Raw genomic sequence first — 14,787 nt, forward strand, 5'->3', positions numbered from 1 at the left:
TATAGTATCACTTACAGGAATCCAGAAGACATTGAACACACCGATGATGGTGTGTTAGGCTGAGTCGTCGGATGTTGGGGTGGTGCAGTGGCCCCAACCCTCCGGGCAGCCGACCGATACTGATCCGCAAAGAATGCAGCGGTAGCCGGGACACACCTAGCACATCTTTAAGAAAAAAGCTGAAATAAACAAGCTAATTAATTAGGTGCCGCCCGGCAAGTAAATGTCAGCCAAAATCAGAGGCGATTGCATCCCCTCTGATCTGGGCCAACAATTACGTGCCAGGCGACACCTAATTAATTAGCTTGTTTATTTCGGCTTTTTTCTTAAGGATGTGTCGGGTGCCTCCCGGCTACTGCTGCATTCTCCGCGAATTGATATCTGTCCGCGGCCCAGGAGTTGGGGTGGTGGGACACTGGGGTGTCATCTCATCATTGATCAGGGCAGGCAGGTCATCTTCTCCTATGACTGCCTGCCTCGATGTCGAAGGTTCGTCATCTGCTGTGGCTGATTGGAAGGCTTGCTTGACTGCTTAGCCTCGTGCATTCTTCTACCATACAGTTCTTCGTAAGCACTCAAACCATCTTGCAAATATGCCCTAAACCGAAGTACCCTTTCAAAATTAAAGTCGTACTTTATCATTGCAGTGAAAATCTCACGCAGTTGCTTCACTTTCAGTTCCTAGACGACCTCACTTTCGGTCCGTTTGCTACTACATTCAGTTTTGATTGTTATCCTCTCCTCTTCCAATTGCATCAGCTCTTCATCTATCAGTTCTTGGTCATGGGATGCCAAACCTCTTCAACATCATCTTTGTCAACTTTCAGAAGCCAAACTCACTTTGTCCTTACTTTGTTCACCATGATTGAAATGCTTAATTATGTCTAGTTTTACGCTAAGTGTAACACCCTTACGAGCTCTTTTAGGCTTTTCCAATACCTTAGAACTCATCTTGCTAACGGCTGCTCACAGACACGTGTTTAAGCAATACCGGCGAGAATGCAGATCCGAATCCGGGGAAGAGCGGCTGCTCGGGGTGCATGCTGCCTTTTTATTGCACGCTTCTTTCGTAACAGTGAAAGCACCTTCTGCTAGCGAAAACAGGGAACTAATGTAGGTCTTTCGTAACAGTGAGGTTTCGTAAGCGAACGTTCGAAAAGCGACACCTGTATCCCGATCACTGAAAAAAGGAGAATGCTACAGGATCAAATCAGAAGAGCAATGAGCAGGTTTAGACATGGAAAAGACATAACAGCTATCCCACAGCAGACAGTCAAATGACCAGTTTTGTATAAAAGGGATGGGGTCAGAATTAAAGATGATCAAACGCAAGTCTCTTTTCAATAAGAACATGGTTTAACTTCTACATTAATCTCACTTTTCTCCATAGTACCCTTGCATAAACTCTTGCTTTCCTAAAATAAAATTTGTCAGTTTTAATAGTTTATATGGACATCTGTTGTTTTTTATAGGCATCTGCTCCCTCTGAACTGAAAAGTTCAAAGGTTCCAAAGATCTGTAAGAACTACAAAACAATGGAGAAAATTGGCAAGATCAGTACAGTTAGAGAAAATTATGAAAGATTATAAGCAGTGGTAGTAAGAATAAAAAGTACATACACACTAATATTGGTATTCTCATATGCCAGTTGAGAAGCAAAGTAAACATGAAGGCAAATACCTTCATGACCACTATTGCAAAACCACTAATACCCTCCCCAAAATGATACTAACACATTGTCACACCATCCTGTCTAACAGGATTTCCTCATTCTCCTCAACTAAAACACATTGCTCTTCAACTAATTCTGTGGATTTATGATTTTTTTTTTTAAGAACCACTTTGGTACTTTAGCACGGTAGAAAGTATGAAGAGCTCCGCTAAAGTTGCCTATAAACATCAAGAGTTGTAATTCTAAATATCAAGATGGCCATCAGGTTTTTGTTGATCTGACAACTTAAGTCCATAAGGATCAAAAGTAAGTTTATTATCGAAGTATATAGATGCCATCGTATACAACCGAGATTTTCTACAGGGATATTCAATAATTCCCTAATAAAATAATGAGACTAAAAATAATAATAGAATCAATGAACAACTGCAGCAACTTGGCCATTCAACCTGTGTGCAAAAGAAAAAAATGCAAATACAAAAGAAATAATAATAAACAAACAAGAAATATCAAGAACATGAGATGAATAGTCCTTGAAAGCAAGTCCATTGGTTGTGGGAACATTTCCGTGAAGGAGCAACTGAAGTTGAGTGAAGTTATCTTTGGTTCAAGAGTCTAATGGTTAAGGGATAATAATTGTTCCTAAACCTGATGGTGTGGGTCCTTGAGGCTCCTGTAACTCCTTTCTGATGGCAGCAGCAAGAGAGGATGACCCCTGCAGTGGGAGGCCCTGATGATAGATGCTGCATTCATATAAGAATGCTTCGTGTAGGTGTGTTCTATGGTGGGGAGTGTACTTTATCCAGGCTGTGTCCACTACTTTTTGTAAGATTTTCTATTCAAGGACCTTGGTCTTTCCATACCAGGCTGTGATGCAGTCAGTCAATATACTGTCCACTACACATCTATATAATTTTGTCAAAGTTTTAAACATCATGCCAAGTTTTCTCAAACTCCAAAGTAAAGGTAGTGCAACATACATCAAAGTTGCTGGTGAACGCAGCAGGCCAAGCAGCATCTATAGGAAGAGGCGCAGTCGACGTTTCAGGCCGAGACCCTTCGTCAGGACAGGTAGTGCCGTGCTTTCTTTGTAATTGCACTTATGTGCTGGGCCCTGGACAGGTCCTCTGAAATCATAACACCTAGTAATTTAAAGTTACTGACCCTGTCCACCTCAATGAGAACTGGCTCATGGACCTCTGGTTTTCTTCTCCTGAAGTCAATAGTCAGCTCCTTGGTCTTGCTGAGATTAAGAGGTTATTGTTATGGAACCACTCAACCAGATTTTCAATCTCCCTCCAATATGCTGATTCATCACCACCCTTGATTCAGCCTATGACAGTCCATACACATGTACCAAGGGAAAAAATTCCCAATGCAGGTTCACTGCAGTAGCGAAATGCTTTCTTTACAGTACAGGCAACTTGGGTTCAATTCCCACCATTGCCTGCCAGGAGTTTGCACATTCTCCCTGTGACTGCATGAGTTTCCTCCAGGTACTCTGATTTCCTCCCACAGTTCAAAGACGTACTGGTTGGTAGGTTAATTTGTCATTACAAACTGTTCCATGATTAGGCTAGGATTAAACCAGGGAATTGCTGGGTGGTGTGGCTTCAAGGGCCTATTCTGCGCTGTATCTCAATAAATAAGTTTTCAAATCTGCATATTAGCTCAACTATCAGGAATCTTAGCTAAATTTCACGTAACCTCTATCCACTTCTCAGTACAAAATTTGCTGCAAGAACTTTAAAATGTACATTGCATGAATTATGGGACAACTAAATGGCAAACCTTACAGGGAGCAATCTTAAAAATTCAAGGTGCAAGTAACTGTTTATTCCACCAGAACAATTTATACACTAGGATCAAGAAACTTAAATCACTAATATTAAGAAAGCAATCTTATGGTAGAAACAAATACTCCAATATTAATTAAACAGCAGCTGTTAGTCTGATCAAAGAACTTAATGAAAGGACTACATGTCAGAACAAAACAGGCAACCACAAGCATGAATTTCAATGAATAGTGACTACGTTTCTTGGTTGTTGTCTTTACTTTGCAATGGACAAACCTCTCCGAAATTAAATTCTGCAAGTTTTAAATCATACCTGTTTTAAGGAGCAGACTAATTGATTTCAAGACAACAATATAGTTTGCCCTAAGAGCACAAATTAAGTTTTTAGACATGCTTTAGGATTTAGAAAAATCTCAAACGCACGAAGTCACTTAAATTCTTTCAATACAACAAAACTAATCATTCACAAATGTCGTGTGAATGAAATCACCACAGAAAGTGTGTTACTGGTAGATACAAAGCAGCTTCTTTATTCGACAAAACTAGGTACAGCAGGCATCATCATACCGAGACACTTTCCGTAGAAAGGTCTACTGGCCCAGTGTGGGGCTCAATATTTATTTGCTAAACACAAAAGGGCAATCCATATTTACAAAGTATAGACAATGCTCTCTTTTGAGGCTACATACAAACTTCACACCTTCTGATTACATCATCCCATCAACGCCAGCAGCGTCTGGACTGGTACTCACAGCTTTTAGGAAATGCACTGTTACAAACTCAATCCACAGTACATTGTCAAGGAAAAGAAGACTGGTGGCCAAAGCCATTTGCTAAGTGTAAATGATCTAAACCCAAAAATTATACTAACACAGTACACTTAGGATTCTTATAATGCCAAATTGGTAGATGTCTGGATGTTATTAAAACTCCAAAATAGACTTTTAATTCACATTAAAATGGCACACATTCCTATCACAAGTTTACCATCAAACAAGGCAAGCTTGAAAAGAATTCACAGAAACCAGGGGCCAGGAGAGTGGAAAGGGAGCTTGGCAAACATGTGGTGCAAAGTCATTGGGATTTCTGAACATTTGCAATTTTATTACAATAAATAATTGCTATAGAGCCAAAAATCAGTTTTCTATCGACTTTGTTGTAATTACAAATGTGAATGATATTCAACGTACATGAACAAAGCAGCTATAGATTCCACAGCCAATTATAACCTAACACAAACACTTTTCATAGCAATGCTTCAACATATTTTATAGAAAATATCAATGGATTCTGCAAATGAGCACAAAGCCATCATCTGAGAATGCTACATGGCTTATAAGGGTCTTTTGCTGTAAATAACAGAACAACCAGTTAACACATTTACAGAATTCTACATTTCATACAGCAATACAAGACCAGCTCAAAATATGGCCAACATTCTTTCTGCTGCCACCAGCCTCAAGCCACCTACCCATCCTTCCAAGTTCTAACAAGCATATTGCTCAGAACAAGCAATAACAGGGGTGGTAGCAAGTGGTGACAGCACCACATTCCCAAAGACAATCCGAGTTGAAAAGTTCATTGCATTGGTGCTAGATGAAATAGCATTGTAAAGACTTGATAAATAATGACCCTGATTTCATGTCACTGGTCTGCAATCACTCACTTTCCTACAAATACTATCTAGAAGCCCCATCCTGCTTATTTGAAGCACTCCCTCACCTCCAGTTGAGCAACAGCAGGGAGTGACAAGGAATGGGCAAATAAACTCCTCCTAGAGAATTCATGAATCACTTAACCTCAAGCAAAGCCCTGCAACCAAACAGCTTTAGTAACCATCTGAACAGTCAGGATTTTAAAAACCTTCCAAATTACTACACATCTTAATTTTAAAAATCTAAATCAGACAAATAACAATAACAATCCAATTTTGTATTTTCTCTATAGATCTATCACTGCTAAAATTAAGAACCTGCATCAGGTTAATCTGAAATTGCATTCCTCCAGCACTATAAACACTATACACGAGGCCTAACACTGCCACATTGCAAAGCACTAGAAATTCTGAGCAGGACATCGATATTTCACAGGAAAATTCAAGAGTTTTGCATCTCAATGCCTAGTTACATTTTATTTGTAATACAACTGTCATGTGTGACACCAAGCAGAGCTACCAGACAGATGATGCTAATGAGAGAGAGAACGGAAGACAATGGAGAAACATTCAAAATGCTAATGAGAGAGAAGGGAAAGAAACACAATTCAGATATTGACAGACCGGTTGCTTTGAACCTGAACTGTTTGAAGTTTGATGGACAGGTGATACCCCAGCAGGGGGATAAAAAGAGCAGGTTTGCTAAGGCACGAGACACGCCACGAGACCCTGGAAAGAGCAGTGTACCCCCACAAGTTGGTGGGAGTTTGGAGGACCGGTTCGCTGGAACCCATCAGAGGCTCACAAAGTGTAAAGGTACGATCGGTGGGAACCTGGGGTATGTGTCCGCCCTTGCCTGGGTGCCGGGTTCACCGCAGAAGAACAATCATATCCGGAATGGAGGGGTCACAGTCCGTGACCACAGTGAGATTATAAGACATCAAAAGGTCTGCCGGAAACCAACTGCACCTCTCACTCTCTCCAACAGTACAATAAGAACGACTACTTCGAACTGCACTAAACTGAACTGAACTCTGCTTCACTTAAGACTGATCATTTTACCCCTAGACTGCGATAGAGCTTGGTTGATTCCCATTACCCTAGTTCTGAGTATATGTGTGTATTATCATTGCTAACCTGTTACATTTATATCCTTACGATTAGTGTACTGTATTACTTATTTCTTTAATAAAACTTTATTAGTTCCTAGTAATCACAGACTCCAACGAGCATTCCATTTCCGCTGGTTTGGCAACCCAGTTACGGGGTACGTATCACAAGGTTCACTGTCTTACAAGATACAAAAGCAATAACCATACATCCTGTCAAAGGCATTCAATTTTCCTGGTGCCATTGGAAGAGGAACGCAAGTTGTAGGGCTTATGGTAGCTGTTTCTTGCGTGTGGTGCTTGGCTTAATGCCTGAATCATTAAGATAATTGTTGATAGGAAATAAACCTAGTGCAGTAAAGATTAATGCAATTCTCTAAACTATATAATCAATGCTCTTACACTAAATTTACCTTTAATACACTCTCAAAAGCAGAATATTTAGAAACTACTTTAATCACCAATTTTAATGCAATAACTACCACAAAGCAGTTTGAAGTATTTTACCAAATTAATGCTGATACTGTTTCAGCACACTCCTGCTTTGTGCCCCATGAAAATATTCATCACTAGCTCAAGCTGCAGTTTCATAACATTTGTCTCCGGTGAGCTGATTTGCCTCGATGATCCTAGCACACAGAGCGCATAGCAAACTGCTGAAAGAACAGTGCGACAAGCAGCAACAGTGGAGGCAAAGAGCGTCGACATTTCGGGTTGATGCACTGCACAGGAGAGTAGGCAGTTTAAAGCTGAGGGGGCAAGGAAGTAGCTGGGATGCAGTAGATGGAGCCAAATAAAGATTGATGGGCAAATGGAGCTAGGTTTTGGGACAGAAGGGTGAAGTTACTGACAGAGTGGGAAAGGTAGTAAGTGGAGATAACAGGGCTGTAGATAACGTGTTAAGGAAGGCAAGCAGTGCAACCAAAGGAAAGATGGTGGGGCAGGGGGGAAAAGAGGTTAGAGCATCTTGTGGGTATGAGTGATTAGCAGATGAAACCAGTGGTGGAGGGGGGGAAACGTGAGGACCTGCATGGATCAAATAAGAGCAATGGTATGCAGATTACCAGTGATTAAATAATGGTATGAACAATAAATTACCTGTGGTAATCCACATCCCAGACTTTCCCCCTTCTGATCTATCCTCTGACATGCCTCCTCCTTTACAACCAGCAGCCCCACCCACCCCTGCCCCTGGTAACCCTGTTCTTTTACCTCTCCCATGTGATTCCATCTGCCTACACAACCAGTAGGCTCCCTATTATCCTCCTGATGCTCACAGTTGTACACCACCCTACCATCTTCCAGTCTCAGATTCCACGATCTATAGCTTTTTCCCCCATCTCCACTTATCAGCCTCTGTTGCTGTCTCTGTTTGCCCAGCAACCCCTCTTTACCTGGACCAACGTACTGTTTGCACAGTTACACATTCTGTCAGCAATTTAAAATTAAATCCTATTAGTAAGATAATGACTACAAATATTACAGAAATTTGTACCTAAATGTAACTATTTTCTCTTCAGTTACTGACTTATAATTCCAAGTTGGATTTCCTACACAGCAATCTTTGTTGAAAAACAAAATTAAACTGGTTACAAACTACCAGGTGAATATTTTTCAACGACATCGATTCTCCTTCCAAAGAATTATTGTTGACAAAATTACCATTGTGTTCAAAGCAATAAAAATCACACCAGATCTAAATAGCATAATGTAATTCGATAACTTGATGCCCATTTAGTTCTCCATGAATAAACGAACCCATCAAATCTTTACTTAAAACTGAAAATATTGTCTTAATAGAATACACAATTCTTACCTGCACCCTGTCAAATGAATCTTCTATACCCATTTCTGCAATATTGTAAATGGTCCTGCAATGTTCTTTGAGATGATTATGTAATATATATATACACACACACACACACACACACACAAATTCTATAAGGACCCTTACAAGTTCATGAAAAGCATTTTCACAAAGCTGAAGAATGGAATTCCTAAGATGTCAAAGGAAGAGTTGGAAAATCATCTGAAGCTGACATACTCAAACAGCCTGAGAGCCAAACATATCTTAATACCTTCAGATATGCCACCGATTCACCCACTACATTAGCAGTTTGACATCAGTCCCCCCAGATACAGTGAGACAATAAAAGTAGTAAAGCGGGCGAGGGCTGCTTCAGTGCCAGAGCCAAATGGAGCTCTGTGCAAACTCTAATAAAAAAAAAATGCACCAAGAGTCCTGAACTTCTTATGGAAACAGATGAAGGTGGTCTGGAAGTATAAACTTATTCCTAGAGCAAGTAGGCGAACAGGAGGAATTCCAAATCCTAAAGGAAAAGATTCCTTAGAAATTGGACAGTTTCGGCAAATAAATCTAAATACTGAAAGGAAAATATTTTTCAGTGTCGTAGCACAACAGCTGTCTACTCACTTGGAGAAAAACAACCTCATCAAAACACATGTGCAGAAGGCAGGAATGCCCGGATTCCTCTGGACGCTTGAAACACACAAGTATAATTTGGCATCAAATACAAACTGCTAAAAGGGAAATGTCTTGTTCTTGAACCTAGCCAATGCCTTTGGGTCAGACTCACATAACCTCCTTCATTTGAATTCTTCTGTATACCAGAATGTGTTACAACCCTGGTCAAAGCCTACTTTCAAGATCTCCAGTTCTCATTGATAACCGCAGAGTACAACACAGCCTGGCGGCCTGTGGAGACAGGCATAATGGCAGGTTGCACCATCTTTCCACTGGCCTTTACCATGGCAATGGAAGCACGATTAGAGCTTCTAAATGGGTAGTAGAAGGAGAACGACTGAAGTCAGGACTATGCCTACCACCAATCGGGTATTTATGAATAATTTAGCCATCCTGACATCTACCACCCCATGGAACAAATAGTGCTTGAGATGCTCCATTCAAACATCAAATGGGCGCGAATGACAATTAAAACAAAATAGTCTAGGAGCATTCCTACAGTCAAGGAAGGCTGGTCGACTACAAGTTTCATGCAATCTGCAAGAAAGGGTTTTGGTACAGGATCAAATAAGTCCATCTGGCAAAAGGTGACAACACAAAAGCAAAGGCGAGCTATGTTGGCGGAGGAAGTATAGCAAAAGGAGGAGATGAGCTAAGCAAAAGCAGTGTCTCAGGAAAAACAGGGACAGTGGACAAGGTGGGAAAACATTCAGAAAAGAAAATTCAGCTGGAAATACTTATGGGAAAAGGAAGGAAGAAAGATTAGATTCCTTATAAGAGCAGTTTATATGTTCTCCCAGTGGCTCAGTGAAGAGTCAGTTGTCCACTCTGTCAAAGAAGGGCAAGCCTCAAGCACATCCTCTCATCTTGCAAAGTAAGCCTCATTCAAGGAAGATACACATGGAGACACAACCAGGACCTCAGATGTTTGAGGAGCAAAGGCTGAATAACAACTCCAAGCCCCATATGTCTGGAAAAACCACCACCCACTTTGTCCAGCAAGGACAGACAGTGCCACCTCAGTGACACGGCTGGTGTCAAGCATACTGGAGCCTGCTGGTGACTGGAACACGGCTGTCGACCTTGACAAAATGCTAATATTTCCCCAAGATGGCCACTACCACCCTCAGACCAGACTTGGTCTGGTGGTCCAGCAATCTGAAGGCTGTAGTAATCTCAGAGATCACAGCCTGGGAAAATGTAATCTGCAAGGCGTACGAATGGAAGCATGTAAAATACGCTGAGTTGGCCACAGATGCTAAGCAGTGCGAATGGAAGGTGCCGATTTTCCAATTACAAGTCGGCTGCAGAGCATTTGTGGTTACTTCCATGATCAGATTGCTGAAGTGATTGGGAGTCCGAGGACAAGGACAGTGGTAAGCTACAAAAGAACTCAGAGGCAGCCGAGTGAAACAGCCACTGGTTGATGTAGTGGGCTTAAACTGATGAAACATCTAAGAAGGGGGTGTGCACCTGATGACCCCTGGGAAGCATCTGCCACCCACCAAGCCCCACCTCAAGACCTCTATGCTATGACCCAAGTTAGGTTCTGCTTATCAAAGGGAGAAACATAGTTCTATGAGCTTGAATGAATATATACACATCATAAATTTACCTTTTTCCAAAGTTAAATCACAATACAAATATTTGGAGAACACTATAAAGCTATTATTCACTTTCCCTTCCACTCTTACCCCATTACCTTGTCTCAATGCCCCAGCATCCTTTGCCTCAATTATTAGTTAGGTGATATTCAATATTCCTTAAAGAACTGAAAAGACAACATGCAACTAATGACTTGTATGCTGACAGTTTCAGTAACAATTTCCTATAATAAAGCCCAAATGCCATTTACCAGTTTGAGAACAGCTGGCTAAATACTGCACTTCAACTTGATCTCCTTCCCCTTTTGTTTAATAGATGAACTGTAGGCGTAACTTACAAAAATGCACAGAACTTGATTAAGGTGTGCAAAATATACCCAAATCCATCTATGCAACCCCAGAGTGAGAATTTTGTGGTACCCATTGTCAGAAACAGTTATGAATATTCTCTTTCTCTGCCAGACCAGTTTCTGTCAGTTACAATACACAAATCATAAGAAATTTAGTAATCAGCTAATAAAGCATTCCATTTACAATTTTCTACTTCATTATCACTATTTCGATCTTTGCCTTTTCGATCTTTGAAATCAAATCATTCCCAAATCAAATTCTCCCTACATTTATTTCACCATACTTTTATGCAGAACTGTTGTTGAGAAAATACTATGTCAATTATTATGCTGATGGAATAAAGTATGGTCATGCACTTTTGTAGAAGGAATAAACACAGACTATTTTCTAAACGGGAAGAAGCTTCAGAAATTGGATGTGCAAAGGCACTAGGGAATCCCAGTGCAAGATTCCCTAAAGATTAACTTGCAGGTTGAGTCGATAGTAAGGAAGGCAAATACAATGTTAGCATTCATTTCTAGATAACTAGAATACAAAAGCAAGGATGTAATGCTGAGGCTTTATGAGGAATTGGACAGACTGTATTTGGAGTATAGAAAGCAGTTTCAGGCCCCACACCCAAGAAGGGATATGCTGACATTAGAGAGTATCCAGAGAAGGTTATAATCGCAAGAGATTCTGAAGATTGCGGAAATCCAGATTAACATTCAAAATTCTGGAGAAACTCAGGTCAGGCAGCACCTATGGAGAGGAATAAAAGAGCCCATGTTTCAGGCCAAGACTCTTCATCTGGTGAGTATTGATGAAGGTTTTCGACCCAAAATATTAGCTCTTTATTCCTCTCCAGATGCTGCCTGACTGCTGAGCTCCTCTAGAATTTTGTACATGTTATTCCAGAGAAGTCTTACAAGGAGGATTAGGGAATGAAATGATTAATATAAGAGGAACATTTGATGGCACTGGGCCTATATTCATTGGAGTCTAGAAGAATGAGGGGAGAACTCATTGAAACCTACCACATAATGAAAGACCTAGAAAGTGTGGACATGGAATAGATGTTTTCAATAGTGGGAGTCTAGGACCAGTGGACAGATCCTCAAAAGAAGTACATTCCTTTAGAATAGACATGAGGAGTAATTTCTTTAGACAGTGGGTGGTGAATCTGTGGAATTTATTGCCACAGTTGTAGAGGCCAAGGCCTTGGGTATATCAAAAGCAGAGGTTGACTAGTTCTTGATTAATAAAGGGTTGTCTAAAGTATCAGTGAGAAGGCAGGAGAATGGGGTTGAGGGGGATAATAAATCAACTATGATTTAATGGTGGAGAAAACTTGGAATGTTATGTCATTCATGGGGGGGGGTGCAGGGCAGGGGAAAGAAAAGGAAGTGGGCTGGAAAAAAATAAGAATGCAATGAATGTCCCCACACACCACAACTCAGCCATTAAAGAAATTCACTTGGCTTCATCATGACAGGAATCAAATGCCAATTACTTGTTTTCTTTCCAATTACCAAGCTACACAGTCTAAATGCTTCTCAAACCTACAATCACAAACAAGAGAAAGTCTACAAATGCTGGAAATCCAAGCAACACAAAAAATGCTGGAGGAACCCAGCAGGCCAGGCAGCATCTATGGAAAAAGAGTACAATCATTGTTTCAGGCTGAGACCCTTCATCAGAACTGGAGAAAAAAGATGAGAAGTCAGATTAAGAAGTGGGAGAGGAGAAGAAATATAGGACAGTAGGTGATAGTTGAAACCAGGAGCAGGTGAACTAAAAAGCTGGGAAGTCAACTGGTGGAAGAGGTAACGGCTAGAGAAGGGGGAATCTGACAGGAGAACACAGAATGCCATGGAAGGGAAGGGCGGAGGAGCACCAGATGGAGGTGATGGGCAGGTAAGGACATAGGGTGAGAGGGGGAAATGGGAATGCGGAATGGAGGGGGTGGGCATTACAGGAAGTCAGAATGCTGGCTTACAACAAGAGAAACTAGCAGCATATGCACCTATTGAAACACAGTTTTGGAAAAACCACATTTTCTGTTTTTTTTGGGGGGGGAGACGCATTGGCAAGAGTGTAACAGCTAATTGCTTTCCATTCTTTCATGGTGGATTTTGAAATAAGCCATTCTTGATTTCAATCTCAACGGAGATAAATTAGCACCAGATATTATTACAATTTCAACAACATTGTAGATTTTTAAAAACTTTAAATATATTTTCCAAGATATTCTCAGAACATGTAGAGATTCTAAAAATATGATTAAACAGCACCTTTACAGGACTTCATACAATTACTATGTGTTTAAAATATGTCTTTTTACTCCTGCCTTGGGTCGTTAAACTTGTCATAATAATGTGACTCTACCATATTCCATCAGTTCAAGCCACGGCAGTGGAGCTTGAACTTAAATTTGAACAAATATAAATTCTAATCAATAATTCAAACATTTCAAGCAATGGTTTCCATTTCTTCAGTATAAAGGGCAGCCCAAACACCAAATTCTTTCAAAAACACAAACTTGAACTAAACACCAAAAAAATGAAATGAAAAAGTTGTTTTCAATATGTCCGATTATGTCCCCTAAGAACACAAGCTTTAAATCTTGATTATTTCAAAACTGAAACAAGAGTTTTCCCAACAATAAACATGAAATTTCAAATGGGTAAAAGAGATGGAGAATAATTCAAGGCTAGTTAATCTGAAAGTCTTTCAACTTCAAACAACTCGTTAGGACATACAGGTTTAGGTGCACCCTTTATTATTTCATGCAAATTTGTTTGCCTTAACACACGTTGAACAGCGCTATTATGGACACTTCTCAATATTTGCTACACACAGTGAAATCAGTTTCAAAAAAGCTTCAGAAAATCTTGACGATATGGTTATGTTAATAGTGGCAGACGTTCACAACATGAAAGTTTAAGTAAAGTCCGCAGTGTACGGGTGGATCCCCTGCAGTTAGTCTGCTGAGTGGTACTTACCCTGCTGAATAGCCGGCGATTCCCCGTTATTTCCTGCAGTATTGTTGCCCCCGGCGGGAATGGGAATACTCAACTGCCGCTCGGGTTCCGGCAAGCAACGTTTGCAGAAGGAGTGAAGGCATGGGAGCAGCTTGGGTTCCTTTCCCTGCAGAGTATCTCGGCACACGGCGCACTCGTCCAATAGGTTGAGGTTCACCTCCAAGGAGGCGGACGTCGCCGCCGCTACTGCTTTTTCTGGGCCCGCTCCCGGACTAGGTCCTGGCGCCGGACTCGGTCCGGAGCCCGGGCTCGGTCCTGGTCCAGGACTCGGACCCGGAGGGGGAGCGGATGTAGCAGAGATCGGTGCCTGGATCGGCACCGAGCTGAGGCACGCCCCCGGGCTGAGAACCGGACTGGCTCCAGGCCCCGGCACCTCGAAGACGGTGACCGGCGCGGCCGTTGGTGATGGTGTCGTCGTCGTCGGTGTCGTCACCGCTGCTGTCGGCGTTGATGTCGTTACTGTCACCACGGCCGCCAGAATCGCGCCCGCCTCCAACTCCGGCTTCTCCCGGCTCTCCCCGTCTTTGTCGGGCGGGCCGCTCTTTTCCTCACTGACGCCGTTTGCCTCGATATTAGTTCCACCTTTGTTTTCCGCCATCTTTCCCCTTCCTCTCTCCCTCGGACAGCGCACGCTCACATTCAAAACCCTCTCGGGCTCTCCGAGACCCAGCGGCCGCGTGAAACGGCGGCGCCCATTGGCCAGGCGCCTCGCCGCCTCGGCGCCTCATCTAAACCTGTTGGCGATTGGCTGCCGAGAGGCAGGAGGAACAAGGTCATCAAAGCCACAGGAAGCCGAGGCCACTTTCTATTGGTTGGCTGACTCCATGGTTTAACGCTCCTATGGGTTGCAAATGGCGGTCACGCGCGGGATTCGAATCACGTGGATGGATGTTGCGCTTACTTTCATTAAAAATATTGGCACTGGGCCTCTTCGTTTCACTGCGATTAATCTCATGAATGCACAATATATCCACTAGTTCACACGTCTGCTGAAGGTAATCGGCAATCGTATAAGTAAAGCCCCGTACTTATGTTTTTTTCCCCTCCAAATCTAGTTATTGGCAGATGTTTTACAGTATCGGTGACGTAGGGA

At 41.8% G+C, this 14,787-nt stretch overlaps 1 protein-coding gene across 2 annotated transcripts in view; it reads right to left on the bottom strand.

Annotated features, from left to right (window-relative positions):
- Nucleotides 1-14,322, bottom strand: part of trim33 (tripartite motif containing 33) — a 220,895-nt gene extending 206,573 nt beyond the window's left edge. For both annotated transcript variants that reach the window (XM_063043735.1, XM_063043734.1), the window contains exon 1: nucleotides 13,656-14,322. In XM_063043735.1, the coding sequence (XP_062899805.1) occupies nucleotides 13,656-14,292 (637 nt within the window). In that variant the 5' untranslated portion in view covers nucleotides 14,293-14,322. The remainder of the gene's footprint in view (nucleotides 1-13,655) is intronic.
- Between the last annotated feature and the right edge of the window lie 465 nt (nucleotides 14,323-14,787).

This window comes from Mobula hypostoma, chromosome 3 (genome assembly GCF_963921235.1).
Source record: "Mobula hypostoma chromosome 3, sMobHyp1.1, whole genome shotgun sequence".
Taxonomy (NCBI): domain Eukaryota; kingdom Metazoa; phylum Chordata; class Chondrichthyes; order Myliobatiformes; family Myliobatidae; genus Mobula; species Mobula hypostoma.